This window comes from Barbatula barbatula (genome assembly GCF_947034865.1).
Source record: "Barbatula barbatula genome assembly, chromosome: 6".
Taxonomy (NCBI): Eukaryota; Metazoa; Chordata; class Actinopteri; order Cypriniformes; family Nemacheilidae; genus Barbatula; species Barbatula barbatula.
Window position 1 is genome coordinate 9,114,004 of NC_136765.1, and position 16,082 is coordinate 9,130,085.

A 16,082-nucleotide genomic window follows, 5' to 3' on the forward strand; every position below is an offset into this window, starting at 1 on the left:
AAAAATTGTCTCTTCAATACCTCAAATTTTTGAACATGCAGGACTGAATGAAAAGTCCAAACCTACCTGTAGTGGTTGATGTGCAACTATACCACCAAAACCCATGCACATGCAAGAAATTTATTTTTAAAATAGCTGTACATTGTCCCTGAATCTAATGTAGTCAAAGTGCTTATGTTTCATAAAATAAAACATAAAAGCCCTTTATAAATATTTAAACAATTTAGCATCACGCAGTTATATCAGTCTGTGGCTTGGAATGTCTATGACACAAAATAGACACATTTTATTTTTGCTCAAAACAGTTACACTTTTATTTAGTTTAAAAATGATGACTGTCATTTGATTTCCACATCGACCATATTGCAGCTGTTATTAACATCACCTCATATGATTACCATTATCAGTAAAATGGCAGTTGATTTACCTTTATTTATTTGCCCCATTAATGAAAGCACTTTACAGTATATATGAAAAAAGGTGTGATACCATATCCCTAATTCTCAACTTAAAGAGGATTCCATGTTCTATGATGACAAATCAGTTTACAGAGATCGAGTTTGTGATTCTCCAGGTAATACATTTTTTTGCCGTTCAATTTGCAGCTGCTTATTTGCATCACTGTAAACATAATTAGAGAAACAATTTCTACTATCGGGTCAAACTTCTCATTAAAACTAAATAAGAATTCAGCCTCTTTACTTACATAACTTGTTGATTTCCCCTATGGACTAAATAAAACTTGTCTTGCTCTGCCACAAGCAACGTTCTCATAGCAGACATCAGGGCTTTATATAGATGCTTCTAGTTGGTTTGAAAGTTCAAGATAAACAAAGCATACAAAATCCAGGATAAAGCAAATGAACAAATAATAAATATAGTCATGATGTTATCCACGGAGACCAGTTGTATAAACTAGAGTATCACTCGACATCACTAGTGATGATTTAACAAAAGCAACAAAACAATTGATATATACTGTATATACAGTATCATCACAAATCAATTGTTTATACATTTTGGCAAATAGATGGTGCTCTCACCAAATTGATATGCTGTGGTTTTGATGTGGTAACAAGTTTAGTTTCAAGAGAAACATCCTTAAATTTATTGTAGCAGACTTGTTGCCTGTAAATCACACTATTGTGTGATCTGCGTGTTGTGGGAATGGCACAATACTTATTATCTGTGGCAACCTTGAGAACTGATAGTGTACATTCTTATTTGTTTCCCATCTTGCATATTTTGGAATAAGTCATAATAAAATGCTTTGTAAGATATTTTTTATTGATAGGTATTAATGCTGGCAGATCTCTTTTGACCAATCCTTTGCACCTTTTGTGGCAGAGGTATCAGCGTTCAACTTGTGCTCCAGATCAGGAAAAGAGACGGAGCTAAGGGACATGATCACAGGCTACAAAAACATTGGGATAAAACAGGGCAAAGAATTATTGCTATATTATTGAAATTACAGTATTTTATGGAGAACCTCATATTATGCCCTATGCAACTGTGCTTAAGGAAAATGTATTTGCTGATGTAGTCATCAATCACATGTGTAAATCAATCCATGGGGCAGGAACTGGATCAAACTGCAAAGGCAACTAGGAGGACTTCCCCTCTGTCTCCTACTCGTACCTGGACGTCAATCATTACAAATGTAAAACCGGCAGTGGAAACATTAAAAACAACTATGATATTTATCAGGTTCTGCACACAAAAGAGAAATTACAGAAAAATTTTAGAAAACCCTAACTTATTATCTACATCATATCAGGATTCAGAGTACAGATGCTTGTAAAAACATGTGGCCCGGAGATCTTAGTAATGTTTATGGCAAACTCAAAACCCTCAACACCAAGTGGTTTCCATCTGAAACAAAGCCTTTAATTTATCAAGAGGCAGTTCATGGTCTTTTTTTTAAATGTGTTAGACTGTACAAGACTGCAGGGTTCATGTTGGCGCATCCATAAGGTGTGACCAGACAAAATTGTGAACAGAAAAGTAACAGTGTTCTTCAAACATGATTTATTTAGCAGAAGTTTTTATTTAAAGTGCCATAAAAATAACAATATTATGTTTTTGCACAATAAGCAGAAACTACAAAGCAAAAATAGTTTTGAAGCTAGAAGTCAACATCATTTTTTTCAATAAATCAAACACATTTTTAGGATCAGAATGACTGGATGGGCCCCCCAAGCTATTCCGATGGATTCACTAAGCCAGTATCAATCAACCCTGCAGACACCACCTGTGGAGACAACTGGGTATGTGAGCACAGGTGGCGCCAAATCAGGTGGGTGTCATTTTTATCTAAATTGGATGTCAAAGCCCAGAAATTTTCTTTCATATTTCATTCTCTGAGGAATATGGTAATTTTCCGTAATGTGGTCAATGGTCAGCCTCTCTCTAACTGGTGGGACAATCGTAACTCTCAGATCTCCTATAGTCGTGGCAGCAAAGGATTCATTGTGATCAACAATAATAATTGGTGAGAAATCTCGCAAAACATTAATCTTTATAAATGAGCGCACAGTTACTCTAACTGAGTCTTATCATCTCCAGGGAGCTGAATGAGACCCTGAAAGGCCAAATATAACGTTACTGTTGTTTATTCACTTGTCTGAGTGAAAATAAAGAAATGCTTGTAAAAACATTGTCGAATACTTAAATGTCGCAAAGAACAACCATCTGAATATATGACGACCTGAAAACATTGTCAATGAATTGGTACAAAAATTGGAGATAACTATGTGCTGTCATAGGCAGAAAAGTTGAATACAGTACAGTTGGTAAAAAAATAACCAGCTTTGTCTGGATTTTGCTGTTAAACCAGAAAATATGTTTTTATATTAGTTGGATCTATAAAACGACTGGTTTCTTGAAATATTGTCATTGTAAATTATTTAAAAGATAATGATTCACTGTTATCATTGTTTAATGAATACAAAGGTGCAAGAAAATATTCTCTCTGCTTTCAGCATTTCCATACAGTTCATGCAAACATTTTAATAAAGTTTGTAAAGCATGTTGAAGATGCTTCAATATTTTTAAATACATAAATGTTAACCTTCTGTATTGTTAAAGTGTAAGAAAAGTGGTTTAAGCAAGGGAAGTTTGTATAGTGCATTTTGTCTCAAGTGATCGAAAAGTGATGGGGGCATGTGTTCATCAAGTAGGAGGGTTAGACGGAAAGCACAGATAAGAAATGCTGCTTCGAACAGGACTAGCCGTCTCCTCTAGTGACGGGATTAAACTATGCCCACTTTGTGATCGGTTTCTTTATTCTGCTATGCATTCTATTAGTCACTAACTTGAAATTCTTGCAAACGTGCAAGCCAGTGCTGGGCTGGAGCCACGACACAAAGTTAAAGTTCGCTTTAGTTCTAGCTTTGGCTGTCATCTCATCCTTTGTCGTCTGTTTCACACCCTACCATGTCATTCTTTTGTTACATGCGATCAGTTTTCGTTACTTTGAGAGAATTGTCTACACACCCTATACCATTTCACTTGGTCTGTCTACCATTAACAGCGACACAACCCATGCTTTCTATGTGCTAACCAGTAACAGTGTGCATATTGAGATTCATAAAAGCCTTCAAGGTTTACGCAACATTCAGATCTTCAGTATGATTTTCTTCCACCATATACTTAAATTGGGCTTCTTCCTACAACATTTGAGTATCAAAAATTTAAATTGTCATGCTTAGATGTCATTCAAAACCTGTATATCGCCGCTGCACTCCTGAAATTCATATGTCCTTGTTTTTTGATCTTTATTTTTTGGAATAAATCACTGTTATTGTCTCCCTTTTTGTTTGTCACTGGGTTTTGCAAATATCTAACCAAACAAAAACATATTAAAAAGTGCTTGAAAACTTTGACTACACAGTATACTATTTAGTCATTGAAAACGTAAATTCTTGAACTTAGAACTTTTTAGTTTTTTCCATTTCCTGTCAATCTGGACATATTAGGTTACAGAAGGTCAGCAACAATATGATTATATCAAAAAGAAGATACTTTGAGAAATGTCTCAGTGGTTCTGTGTCCATACAATGGAAGCCAATGGGTCCCCAAATTGTTTGCTGACCAAAATTCTTTAAACTATCTTTTGTGTTCTAAAACAGAACATGTCTGCTTAAAGTCTTAAGCTATTTAAGTTACAGTCTTAGACATGCACTTGACATGGCTCTGTGGGATTAAAAGTGAGAGTATGTCTTCACGCTCGACATGCACTCTGTATGTGTCAAACGTGTATTTTTACGTGTGTCAACTGTTAGCAGACATACTGTATCCTTTTGAACCTTGATCTAAATCGTGCATTTACTTACATAGTTTTATAAAAGAACGAATTTCAGACTCAATTCATTTGATTGGGATTGGAATTGAACTCTGCAGGACAGTCTCTCTCCAGGACCAGGTTGGAAGACCCCTGTTTTAACTTTTGTTTGTGGTGATATCACTGCGTGTGTGTGACCTGTACTAGTCATGAGCTTTAACTTTGGGTGAACTTCCTGTTTGTGGGGTTGATTTTCTTCCTGTTTGACTAAATTACAGGAAATATGACAGAATCTTTATCAGGACACCTGTAAGATTATTACTTTGTCTAGGTATAAAGTGGATGAGTCTAGTCGATGGAGCAATCAGAAGAACCAAGCCCGGGGACCAAGAATGACACACATAGATTCTGGATTCTCACAACACCCTTATTAATAATTTAATCAGGATAAATCATTACTATTAGTCATCCTGTACATTTAGGTATAAGAAGGTTCAATAAACGCAATGTTTAATTATTTAGTCGGTTTTCTAAATAGTTGCAGTTTTGGAGATACCACCCAACAAAACAATACCATCTTGTAAATTGCTCATAAAGGATTGATATAGCTTCTTTGGTGATGAAATAAATGTTGACATTGTAAATTGTCTGTCAAATTACTGTTTCGTAAATACGTCATCTCCTTCTGACAGTTTCTGTGTCAGCCACCGCAGTCCTTCAAAAGGGAGTGGAGCAGTAAGCCGTTGTTTGCAATTCACAACCTCACAGCTAGATGTCGCTACATGTCACACTAGACCTTTACATACAAACTCGTAACATGCATTGTTGAGGTGTTTTGCAGTCTGTATTCTACATGTGTCTTTCCTTATTTGCGGTTGCAGTTTCATGTTTAGCAAAACTCTCATTCTTAATGTGATTTATAGACTGTTTTAGTGGCAACAAAAAGAAACATTATGTGGCCCAAACATAACTTCCGGTAGACCTCCTCACAGAACCAATGATTTTTTAAATTGTTTTAATTTCATTTAATACAATTATGCATTATATAAATTACAATAAAATATTAACATAAAAAAATCCATATGAATATAAATTAAATATACAGTAAATTGTTCTATTTTAACCAAACACAGACTGGAAGTATTGTAATGTTATTGTTATTATGGCTAAATGACAGCATTTGACACTTCAACATAGCCTTATCTGTGGCCTTTTACTTCCATAACATTTTTAATTACACAGAACACAAGAGAATTTTATCTTGACATCTTTATTAAAACTCAATAATTTTTCTGTTATTTTTTAAAGACAAATAACTAAAATAATACATAAAATAGTATACTCACATTTCAGTTTATATATTACCCATATACATATATTAAAGACTTTAAAACAGATGGTAGTGGACATAAAAAACGGTGTACAAAAGATAAAATAGTAAGCCATGAGCTTAAAAGGGATACAGTACAATACAATACATTCTATATATCTGTATATGTCTGTGCATTCTTCCTGAATTCGAAGCTTTCGAGGTTGCAGTGATTTTGTGTGTGTCAGGCCCACACTCTATTGTCTATGATGCATTACTTATAGCTTGTAAAAAGTGTGTACTTCAAGTATAGAATTCCTTCCTGTGCTAGAGGTGCGTCAGTGTGCCTTTTTGACACAATCTCTGTAACAGACTTCCTGGATTTGCACATGAAAGTGGTTACTGTTTCCCTAAGAAGCCCTTGTTTGCACCTGTATGAATGTTTTAACTGTGTACATAATATTGACGTTTTTTAAAGTAAAGTACATTCAAAACTTCTTCTGAAACATTTGTCTGCTAAACTGTACATTTTACGATTTCTTAAGGCAAATGACAGCTTAGACACAGTGACATTTAAAAATAATCATATCATAAAATAAAATTTATAATAAAATATGTATCATGAAAAAATATCATGATGCTTTTGTATCTTTTACTGTAACAGATGTTGTCAGTATGAACTGTCATAAGCCCTTTAAATTCCATACAGAAAAACAGCTTAAATTATTTAAAGTTTAAATCATTTTTTAGAGTTTAAAATTATACGGTGAGTTAATAGTATCAGAACAGACATTTTTGAGTGTACTTTTTATTTTCTGTCTTTTAAAGTAGTGTGCAACAGTATGATTTTTGGTCAGTAGTGCAAATCTCTGATTTGTGCGTTTGCATTAATGAGATCATTTCTTATTGCAGATGGTCTTTTTGCCGCTAATGGGGGAGCATGTTCATGCTGTGCTGACTCAGCCACTTCCGTGAGATCTGATAAAAGAATCCCGATGCATTCCGACATTGTGATGGTGGCATTAGCTACAAACAAACAAATGAAGAATAAAAATGGCCAGAGGTCCATGAACCATGTATAGTATTTGAAATTTGAATACATTTGAATGTTATTGAATCTAAATTTGTAAGATAAAGAAATTAAGAGCAGTAAAAGAGGGCTAACACCGTGTCTACACCAGATATGAACGGTACGACTTGACAAAAGACATTAATAGGTATAATAGGTTCTAATGCATTTCTATAGGTATTATACTTATAATTTTGTCCACACTGGATGCTGGGATGGGACAAACCCATTAAGAACAAGCAGGTTGTCATATTGCGCCATGCCTATCGCGTCCGATGTAGACACGGTGTTAGCCCTCTTTTACTGCTCTTATTTTCTTTTCTTGTGCATGAAGGCATGGCTTAAGCCCAAGACATAAAAACACTAACTCTGGTTTGAATAAGAGTTCCACGGGGGTCTTTAGGCTCTTCCAGGTCAAGAACTGAAAGAATTGTGCTCTGAAAAACAGAAAATTAGTAATTTGTGTCAACTAGGGGTCTCACAATATTCAGGTATTACAATAACTGTTAAAACCTATGATTACAGACCTCATGTTAATTCTACACGTGATAATAATGTAAATGTTTAAAAAATACAAATTACTGTTAATAAATTGATTTGATAGCATTATTTGTCAGTAGATATCATTGATTTGGAATCGCAAGTAAATTACTGAATTAAAATTTTGTGGTGAAACTATCCCACCAAACCTTTCCGTTTAGAATATTTCATTGCCTTGGAACTATACTCCCCTACAAAGGCAAAGCGGATTAACTAAACATTAAGCCAAAATTTTGTTAAAGGTCCAGTACTTTTTTGGGGGATGATCTTATGACAGAAATGTAATATAATATACATAGCTATGCCTTCAAATGTGTATAAAGAGCTTACACAATTAAGCATTATGTTTTTATTACCTTAGAAATAGCATTTCCTATCTACATACACAGCGGGTCACATTGCATGTAATTCGTCATGTTCTGTCATAGTTACAATTTGCAACCTTGCCACTAGATTTCACTGACTGGACATTGGGCTTTGTGACATCTGTTCTGTCAGCCTCCTGGTTAAATTTTGTGAAAAACTTGCCGTAAATGGCTGCAATGACTTGCTGTTGTAAAAACTTTAAAAGCATTTTTCTCATTTTCAGTGTTTGTCTAGTTAATGCACGTCGCCTTCGTTGGGGTATATAAGGTTCTCTCTGACATTGTTTTCCAAATTTATGTATTCACATTCACATGACAACTAATTTACATCCTGTGATGTTTTTTCTTTACATTTTTAACAAAATTGATCTTATATTTTTATATTATATTATTTATATTATATTTAGATATAAAAATTTAAGGAAATAAATATGTAACATTTTGTTTTCAAATGCTAACAAACATTCAAAACCGAAGCCACATTTTCAAAACTCTTCGAACAGTCTGCATTACAAACATGACTGTTGGCCAAACAGTTAATCTCACCTCTAAAACTCACTCAGACCCTCAAAATACTACGTACGTACATTGGATTTTTAAGGTCCTACTTCGGTTTATGGAGTGTCTAACAACAAATTTATGTACATACACGTGTAAAAACACACTTATGTCGTAATAATAGGCAGTTATGTTCATTCTTACAAAATAATGACATACACTAAAAATTTCAGTCAGGCTTTAGACCGCATCAAAGCACTGAAACTGCGCTTAAAATTACAAACGACCTGCTTATAGCATCAGATAAAGGTAACATCTCACTCCTAGTCCTGCTTGACCTTAGTGCTGCGTTCGATACCGTAGACCATAACATACTTCTAGATCGCTTACACAATTATACCTGTATTGAGGGACAGGCACTACAATGGTTCAGATCTTTCTTGTCAGACAGAAATCAATTTGTCCATTTAAATGGGGAATCATCAAATCTAACGCAAGTAAAATATGGATTACCTCAGGGATCGGTTCTGGGACCCGTGCTCTTCTCCATATACATGCTTCCCCTCGGAAACATTATTAAAAAACATGGAATTAGCTTCCATTGCTATGCAGATGGTACTCAGTTATATATCTCATCAAGACCAGAAGATATAAAACATTGATCTGATAAGTAATATTTCTTTTTTATTAGAATATAAAAGAAGGAAATTACAGATCATCCAAAAACACGTAAACCAAATATTTGTTGAAGGATGTACTGTTACTCCAACAAATACAGTAAAATATCTAGGCTTTATATTAGACAACAACCTGTCATTTCGAAATCACATCTCAAATTTCCCAAAAACAGCCTTTTTCCACCCTAGAAATGTTGCCAAATTACGAAATATGTTTTGCTGACGCAGAGAAGTTTATTCATGCATTTATGACATCAAGACTTGACTACTGTAATGCACTTCTTAGTGGATGTCCTGCATTATCAATAAACAAACTGCAGTTAGTTCAGAATGCAGCTGCCAGAGTTCTAACCAGGTCCAGAAAATACGATCACATAACCCCAATTTGATCAAACCTTCACTGGATACCCATTAAGTATCGTATTGACTTTTAAGTTCTTTTAATCACTTATAAAGCCTTAAAGGGTTTAGCCCCTACCTACATAACAGAGCTTTTATCACACTACAACCCATCACGCTCTCTAAGATACTTTTGATAACACCTAGAATAACTAAATCCACCAAAGGGGGCCGAGCTTTCTCATACGCACCTAAACTCTGGAATAGCCTCCACTATTCGAGGATCAGATACACTCTCCCAATCTAAATCTAGATTAAAGACACATCTTTTCAGCCAAGCACTCACTTAGTGCGATATAAACCACCAGGAGACTGCTGACATTAGATATTATTTACTAGAATAATTTAACTTGTTATATAAACACCATGTACTTTGTTTACATTTTTTTGTGTTTTTCTTATTTTTCCCTGTAAAGCTGCTTTGTTTTTAAAATTCCCCTGTAAAGCGCTATATAAAATTGAATTCAATGATGCTGCAAATCCCTTAAAATAATCAAACAATCTATATAAATATTAAAAATAATACACAGAAAGTTTGTATGTGCAACAGTAATATGCAAAATAGTGCAAATGTAATGTCTTAACATGGAACAATAAGGGTTATTTCTATTTAAATAGCTCTGTTTACATATTTAGCATAAGGTGGTCCCTGGCCCATGTATCTCTCATCTAAGGGGTTCTTGCCCCGAAAACGTTGAAGATCCCTGAATAAACTATATAGGTAAACCTATACAGGTATATTTTTAAATAATTACTGCAGAAATGCATTAAATTTGTTTGAATATGTTTTAAACCATTTTAAAAGCAGTGTGTTAGAATTTGAAAAATGTGTTGATAGTATATAGATTTTTACAGATTGTAGAGTATGAATGACATGAGTATTTGTGAATTATACAAAATGTAGTCACTAAATGCATTTCTCTGAAAGCAATATGAAATGATTTACAGTTTGGACTGCACGGACTTCTGTTTTGCTGAATGTGTGAAGAGTTGTGTAAAGAGGAAAATGTGTCTTCAGTATTGAACAATGCTTGTTAGCAGTTAACATTTACGCATTTGGCAGACACTTTTATCCAAAGCAACTTAAATTGCACTATACATTTGTTTCTAAGTATGTGCAATCCCCTGGGATCGAACCCACGGCCTTGGCTTTTCTAGCGCCATGCTCTAACCACTCAGCTAAAGGAAAACTAGTTTACAAAAAACTGACCTATTCTGTCTCTACCCACCTGTGAGGCAGTACTTGCGTCAGCGTGTCTGAGTTCAAGTGTTTTGAGGAGTTGTTCGCTGGAGTGTGGTTTAGGTTTAGGACTTGAGAGTCTCAGAATGTCTGACTCAGACTGTAGATGACACCACAGGTTGGCAGCTTCACTAATGTGGAAGAAGGAGAACTCCATAATTTAAAATAAATAAAATTTTATGTACATGTATGTAGTGCACAGAATAATGGCAATGGGAACTTAAAAACTCATTAGTCAAAAATGACGTGCATTAACCAAAAAATTCAAGCAAATTTGGTGTGCATCATATTAACTATTTTTGCCTTAAAGTAAAAGTAGCAAAAGCCATAGACATGTACCTTGATATTGCTAAAGACTGAGAGGGCAAGTCTATTTTGCTCTGCAGTAGCTGGAACAGTGTAGGAATTTCCAGTGTCAGAGGTTCTTTCTCTGCACCATCAACACGAAAACAGACACCGAGAGCAAACTGGACATTCAACTGTTTTCCATTTTTGATCTGTAAACAACATCAGCCTTAAATGCCACAATAACATTTAACACACATATAAATAAGTAACAGTAATAGTATATCCAATGGAACATTAGCAAAACTACAGAACGTACCTTTTCCGGAATCTTAGTAGTTCCACTTTCTACCACGGGTATTGAAGAGAATTCTTCCTCTTTCTCTGTATTGTCGTGGAACGCAACCCAGTCATCAAAGCTGTTGCCGTCTTGCTGGGGATCTGCCCAGTCTGCCGAGCTGAAGGCTGCCCAATCGTCAAAGCCCTCAGAACTTTGAAATCCATCTTCACCGTAGCTGTCCAACATACAGTCCCCCATTACACACAACTACTCTTGATAATATCCACAGAATCCTATTACAGCGAAATACAGTAAAAACTGGATCTTTTGGAGTTCTGACAGGTCCACAGGATTGTTGCGCCTTTTATTGACCTAAATTCAGTTGTCTTTGTAGCCGCATTTTAGGCACTGAATAGTTGGTTCTCCGGTGACCCACAACAGGCAGAAGTTCCTTTTGTGTTTCAGATGCAAGCTTGGCGACACATGCTTCCTTTTAAATACACAAACAGCTGTTGCAATTTCCTTAGTTGCTTTGTTTTGATTTCCAAGAGGCCGGGAGGTTCTGAAGAGAGGGAACAACATGGATATTTGATCTTTTCTATATTTTTTATTAATGTTACAAATGCTGTTTTACAAAATAAGAGAAAACAAGTTGACATGCAGCTAGAAACATAATCTATACTAATATTCCAAATCATGCCAATAAAGACAAAAAAAGAACCAGACTTATCTTCATTTGATCTTATGATTAATGTTTAAATGTTTAAGTTTGCAGTCTTTTATGTATATTGGTCCTTGGATAGGCTAGAAACAGCCCAAAACAAACACCCAGCACATATGTGAACTCTTTCAATGTTGTATTTAAATCATCCCAAGTGGTTACTTATGAATTTGATAGATGAAGGGTACAAAGAGCTGTATCCTAGGCTGTTCTAAAGAATCTTAATTATAAATTTGTTTTATGTAAAGTTTAGCACAGTGTAATCTCATACTTTCACTTGTCTTACTTCATTGTTTGGATCACAAATGGAAAATAGGAAGAATGACAGGTGTGTCTAAACTTTTAAGTAGTAAATAACATTGAATATATACAATACATGGCAAAATAAATAACAAATGTTTTTAACATACATTACATTGGTTGCCTTCTAAGCTTTGTTACGATGTTCTTGCTTCTGCCTTATCACCGATGCAGGGGTCAAAGTAACCCAGCTTGCTATAACCAGCAGGTAAACAGACCATTTGCAGTGATATTCTCTAAACCGAATTAAAACGCGATGTGTGTAAATAGACAAACAAAATAAAAATAAACACGAATAGCCCACTCACCCTCTTAAACAGCGCAACAGTCGTTTGAAAGGTTGATATAATACTTTATCCACGTAGCGCTTCCGCTTTTTCTTTCCAACGGGTGACGTAAACAAGAGGCGGAGTCAGCGACGAACATACCAGTCTCGAAGACATGCCCATCACATCTATAAAGCTTTATAATATCTCAATTTATCAGATTTATATAATAGAACTTGACTATCATGCATTCTCATAACACTCTTACAAGTCGGATACGTTTGTTTTCTTAAGTTAGAATCGGGGTGCCGTTTTTCGTTGGCAGTGCCATTCAACTCATTGAAACAACACCGACCGATTAAATTTGTGTGAGCAAGATGAGCAAGTCATTTTGAATCTCGCTTTTCAGAGGTGAGGTGGATAATATCGAGCCTAGGAAAGGAACAGAGATCACTTTGGTCTATGGCGCTCCCTATACCACTAGGGAGCACGACTACTATGGAAGCCCGTTTCCACTAGGGTTGAGAATTGTTTTTATTAGTATCTCATAATTCTTATCTCAGTATCTCATAATAATGACTTAGTATCTCATAATAATGACTTAGTATCTTAAGTATATCAATATAATGACGTAAGTATCTCAAAATAATGACTTAGTATAATGACTTAGTATCTCATAATAATGACTTAGTATCTCATAATAATGAGAAACTAAGTTAAAATTTCGACTTAGTAACTGAGTTAAGTATGTCAAAATAATGATTTAAGTATCTCAAAATAATGCCTTAGTATGCCTTAGTTTCTCATTATTTTGAGATACTAAGTCGAAATTTCGATAAAAAATGATTCACTGATATCTTCGCTACCCACTGAGCAAAGGTACGTCGAAACGACGTCATTTCAACGTCTTTGTCGGACGTTGAAAAGACGTCCCCTGAGGAGCCAGAATGAAAGTTTTTCTGACGTCTTTTTCTGACGTCTTCTGGACGTACAATATTGACGTCGATAGGACGTCTATACAAAGTTCAAATTTAGTTCAAATGTGGTCATTGCGGACTTATTTTCAACGTCTTATAACGTCAATTTCAGACTAATTTTTCAGTCTGAAGATATTTCAGATAGACATTTTGACAAAAATAAGAGACACACTTTGCATTCAATTAAAACTTATTTATTTAATGGGAAGTCTCTATGTGGTTGTAAATGAAAAAAAATAACAAACAATCATATGCTTTGGAACTGGTTGTGTGTGTGTGTGTGTGTGTGTGTGTAAAAACCTATAGCATTTAAGAACAACAAATAATAAACTATATTTACATTTATATTATATACTATTTATTTGCATTTTCATTGTGTGTCCCCCCCTCCTCCCTTTCTTGATGGTGCGTGTTTCAGATGCTCCGAAGTATGTTTTTTAATAATCTCCTCCGTCGCATCCTTGCTCCACTTCATTACTGCAGCTGTAAAAGTAGAAAGACAAAAAAAATAAATATGCAAAAGCAGCCTGTAGTCATTTACAAAGTACACATTTACATTATAAGAAAATGTTACTTTTTGTTCTGCAATTGTACATTTTGCACTGAGCAAATCCATTATGGATTGAAACATCTGACCTTTTGCACATTTTGTCATGTTCTGTGCTTACCTTGAATTGCTCTGTAAATGAATGTCGTCTCCAGAGCCATCTTGTCCTTTTTTCCTTTTCCCTTCATATTAAAATGGGCCATGAGACAGTTACTGAAGAGCCTGGAGGAATTTCAATTACAAGTTTAGGGCAAAACATTTATTGATCATTGAATATGAATATTGTTTACCCAAAAAATTTAAGTGTCCCATAATTGACTCATCCTCAAGCAATCCTTGGTGTACATGCCTTTCAATCTTTCAATAGATCCTCTTTTCTCTGCTTTGTAATGGCAGTAAATGGTGCCCAAGTTTTTGAAAGTGGAAGTGCAGAAGACTGAGCTAAACAAAACGGATATCCTAAATTAGAAGTCTTTAAAAAAACCTTTTAAAAAACAAATGTCCTAAGAAAAGAGGATATTAATTTTTTTATTTTAGCCAAATTAGTTTGAACTTGACTAGATCAACCAGTAATTCCAGGAGATGGAGGAGGACGCACGTCTGAAAGAAGAAAGGCATGACTTTTGGGTGAGTAAAATATGGGATCATTATAATTTTAGGGTGAACTATCCCTTTTAGTATGCAGTCAGGTAGTCCTCAAGCAAATCAATTTGTTAATTGTATACATAACATAAGGGTTTATCCAAAAATTGTGGATTGATCAACCCGACACCAATCCTAATCATACAAAATTAATCTCAACCTGTGATCAGCAATTGATAAATCTTTCATAAATTCAGAACCGATCCTGACTTAACTGCAGCATTAAATCATACATGCTGTATAGCACTACTCTTTTAGGTAAATACTTTGTCAGCATTCCAAGCATATCACACCAATAAAGCAAGCCCTTTAAATTGTGAAAATGACTAACATATGTGAGTCCCTTAAAATTGACAAACACAATGGTAATCCATACACCCCAAATGAAACAATTCAGAAGTGATACTTAAAATAGAAATATTTTACACTATAAATCAGTGCTTCCAGCCAGCTGTCAGCATATAATTCAGAAGCATGATTTGTGCTGGGAAACTCATATGAGAAGTGATACAGAAGACCATTACTTCTCACACAAGTTTAAAAAATACTGACGTTTACATACAACAGGTGGCTGGAAAAGACGGTTTATAATCTATTCATTTAAAACATTAGAATGCTTGAAAAATGTAAATATATTCCTATTGTTTCACTTCTTGAAAAAGTGTTCATAAGTTGTATGGAGTCATATGGATCACCATTGTGTTTAGTGTTTTTAAGAATAAACCTTTAGGGAGCCATCCACATGCATTACCTCAAATTTGTTTTATTATTCTTTGTGTTCCAACTAGGGCTGGGCGATGTGACAATGTTATCGTATATTGCAGATGTCTCGCAAATATCCCGATGTCGATTACAACAGAAAGATACCAGACTTTAATTGATAATAATGGAAAATACACGTAATAACATTAACATCCGATGTAGGTTTTACCGTGAACGTTCATGTTCATATGACCAGGCAGTTAGTAACAATGACAGAATTTTGGAAACGCTGTTTTGTTCGAGCAGTTAAATGTGCTGCTGTTTTCTGCTGGTCGCTGCACAGAAAGACCAAGAGAAAGACGAGCTGTAAAACCTCACGTTGCGGGGCTGTAAAATGTTGCGGTAAAATGTTCCTACTGTATAAAATCTATGGTTTATCAACATCCTTTTACTGATGAAAGAAGTCACCGCAACACTGGTTTGTGCGCGTGGTCCGCCTGTGTGTGCGTGTGAATGTTTGTTTGGCACTTGGCGGGTCCGGAACGAACTGCCTCCCAGTCCGTATCTGCAGATTGATCGGTTTATAACATCAGTACGCCGATTGTCTGCACAATGTTGCATGAAGTCAAACACACCTGATATTATCGGACATCGTGATGATTTTAAAGTCGATTATGGATAAAAAATGGTAACACATTGCCCAGCCCTAGTTCCAACAGAAGAAAGTTACATAATTGGGTAGCACGAGGGAAATTTTGTTTTAATCCCTTTAATTTTTAAAAGGGCCAAGCTGGAAAACAAAACTATCATGATTAATGATCATATCAGCCTCAAATTTCCTGATCAGTGTACTACTAATACATTGAAACATACCGATCAAGGACTTTGTGGACGCAGTCTTTTACATCCTTTCCTCCAATTCGCGAAAGTTGCAGCACCTGTTGAAAGTCCATGAGAAAACATTTTTTTGCTGAAATACCCCG

General features: G+C 35.1%; 1 protein-coding gene across 4 annotated transcripts; it reads right to left on the reverse strand.

The window, feature by feature from the left end:
- Positions 1–5,533: 5,533 nt before the first annotated feature.
- Positions 5,534–12,379, reverse strand: LOC306895809 (uncharacterized protein). Of its 4 annotated transcripts, none has more exons than XM_079459345.1 (7): positions 12,274–12,362; positions 12,076–12,160; positions 10,984–11,506; positions 10,719–10,876; positions 10,369–10,510; positions 7,029–7,097; positions 5,534–6,617 (listed from the first exon to the last, which is right to left on the reverse strand). In XM_079459345.1, exons 3-7 carry the CDS (start codon positions 11,200–11,202, stop codon positions 6,519–6,521), a joined length of 687 nt encoding a protein of 228 aa, XP_079315471.1. In that variant the 5' UTR covers positions 11,203–11,506; positions 12,076–12,160; positions 12,274–12,362; the 3' UTR covers positions 5,534–6,518. The 4 variants fall into 4 exon arrangements, with proteins under 4 accessions (XP_079315471.1, XP_079315472.1, XP_079315469.1 ...); XM_079459346.1 differs by having other exon boundaries at positions 12,076–12,201; positions 12,274–12,357; XM_079459343.1 differs by lacking the exon at positions 12,076–12,160 and having other exon boundaries at positions 12,274–12,379.
- Between the last annotated feature and the right edge of the window lie 3,703 nt (positions 12,380–16,082).

Excerpts from the sequence above, each read along its gene's own strand:
- LOC306895809 (XM_079459343.1), bottom strand. The coding sequence starts at position 11,202 with ATGGGGGACTGTATGTTGGACAGCTACGGTGAAGATGGATTTCAAAGT. Across the intron at positions 10,511-10,718 it reads CAGTCTTTAGCAATATCAAG|TGAAGCTGCCAACCTGTGGT; the intron begins GTACATGTCTAT and ends CTTCCACATTAG. Across the intron at positions 6,618-7,028 it reads GAACTCTTATTCAAACCAGA|CTAATGCCACCATCACAATG; the intron begins GTTAGTGTTTTT and ends GTTTGTTTGTAG.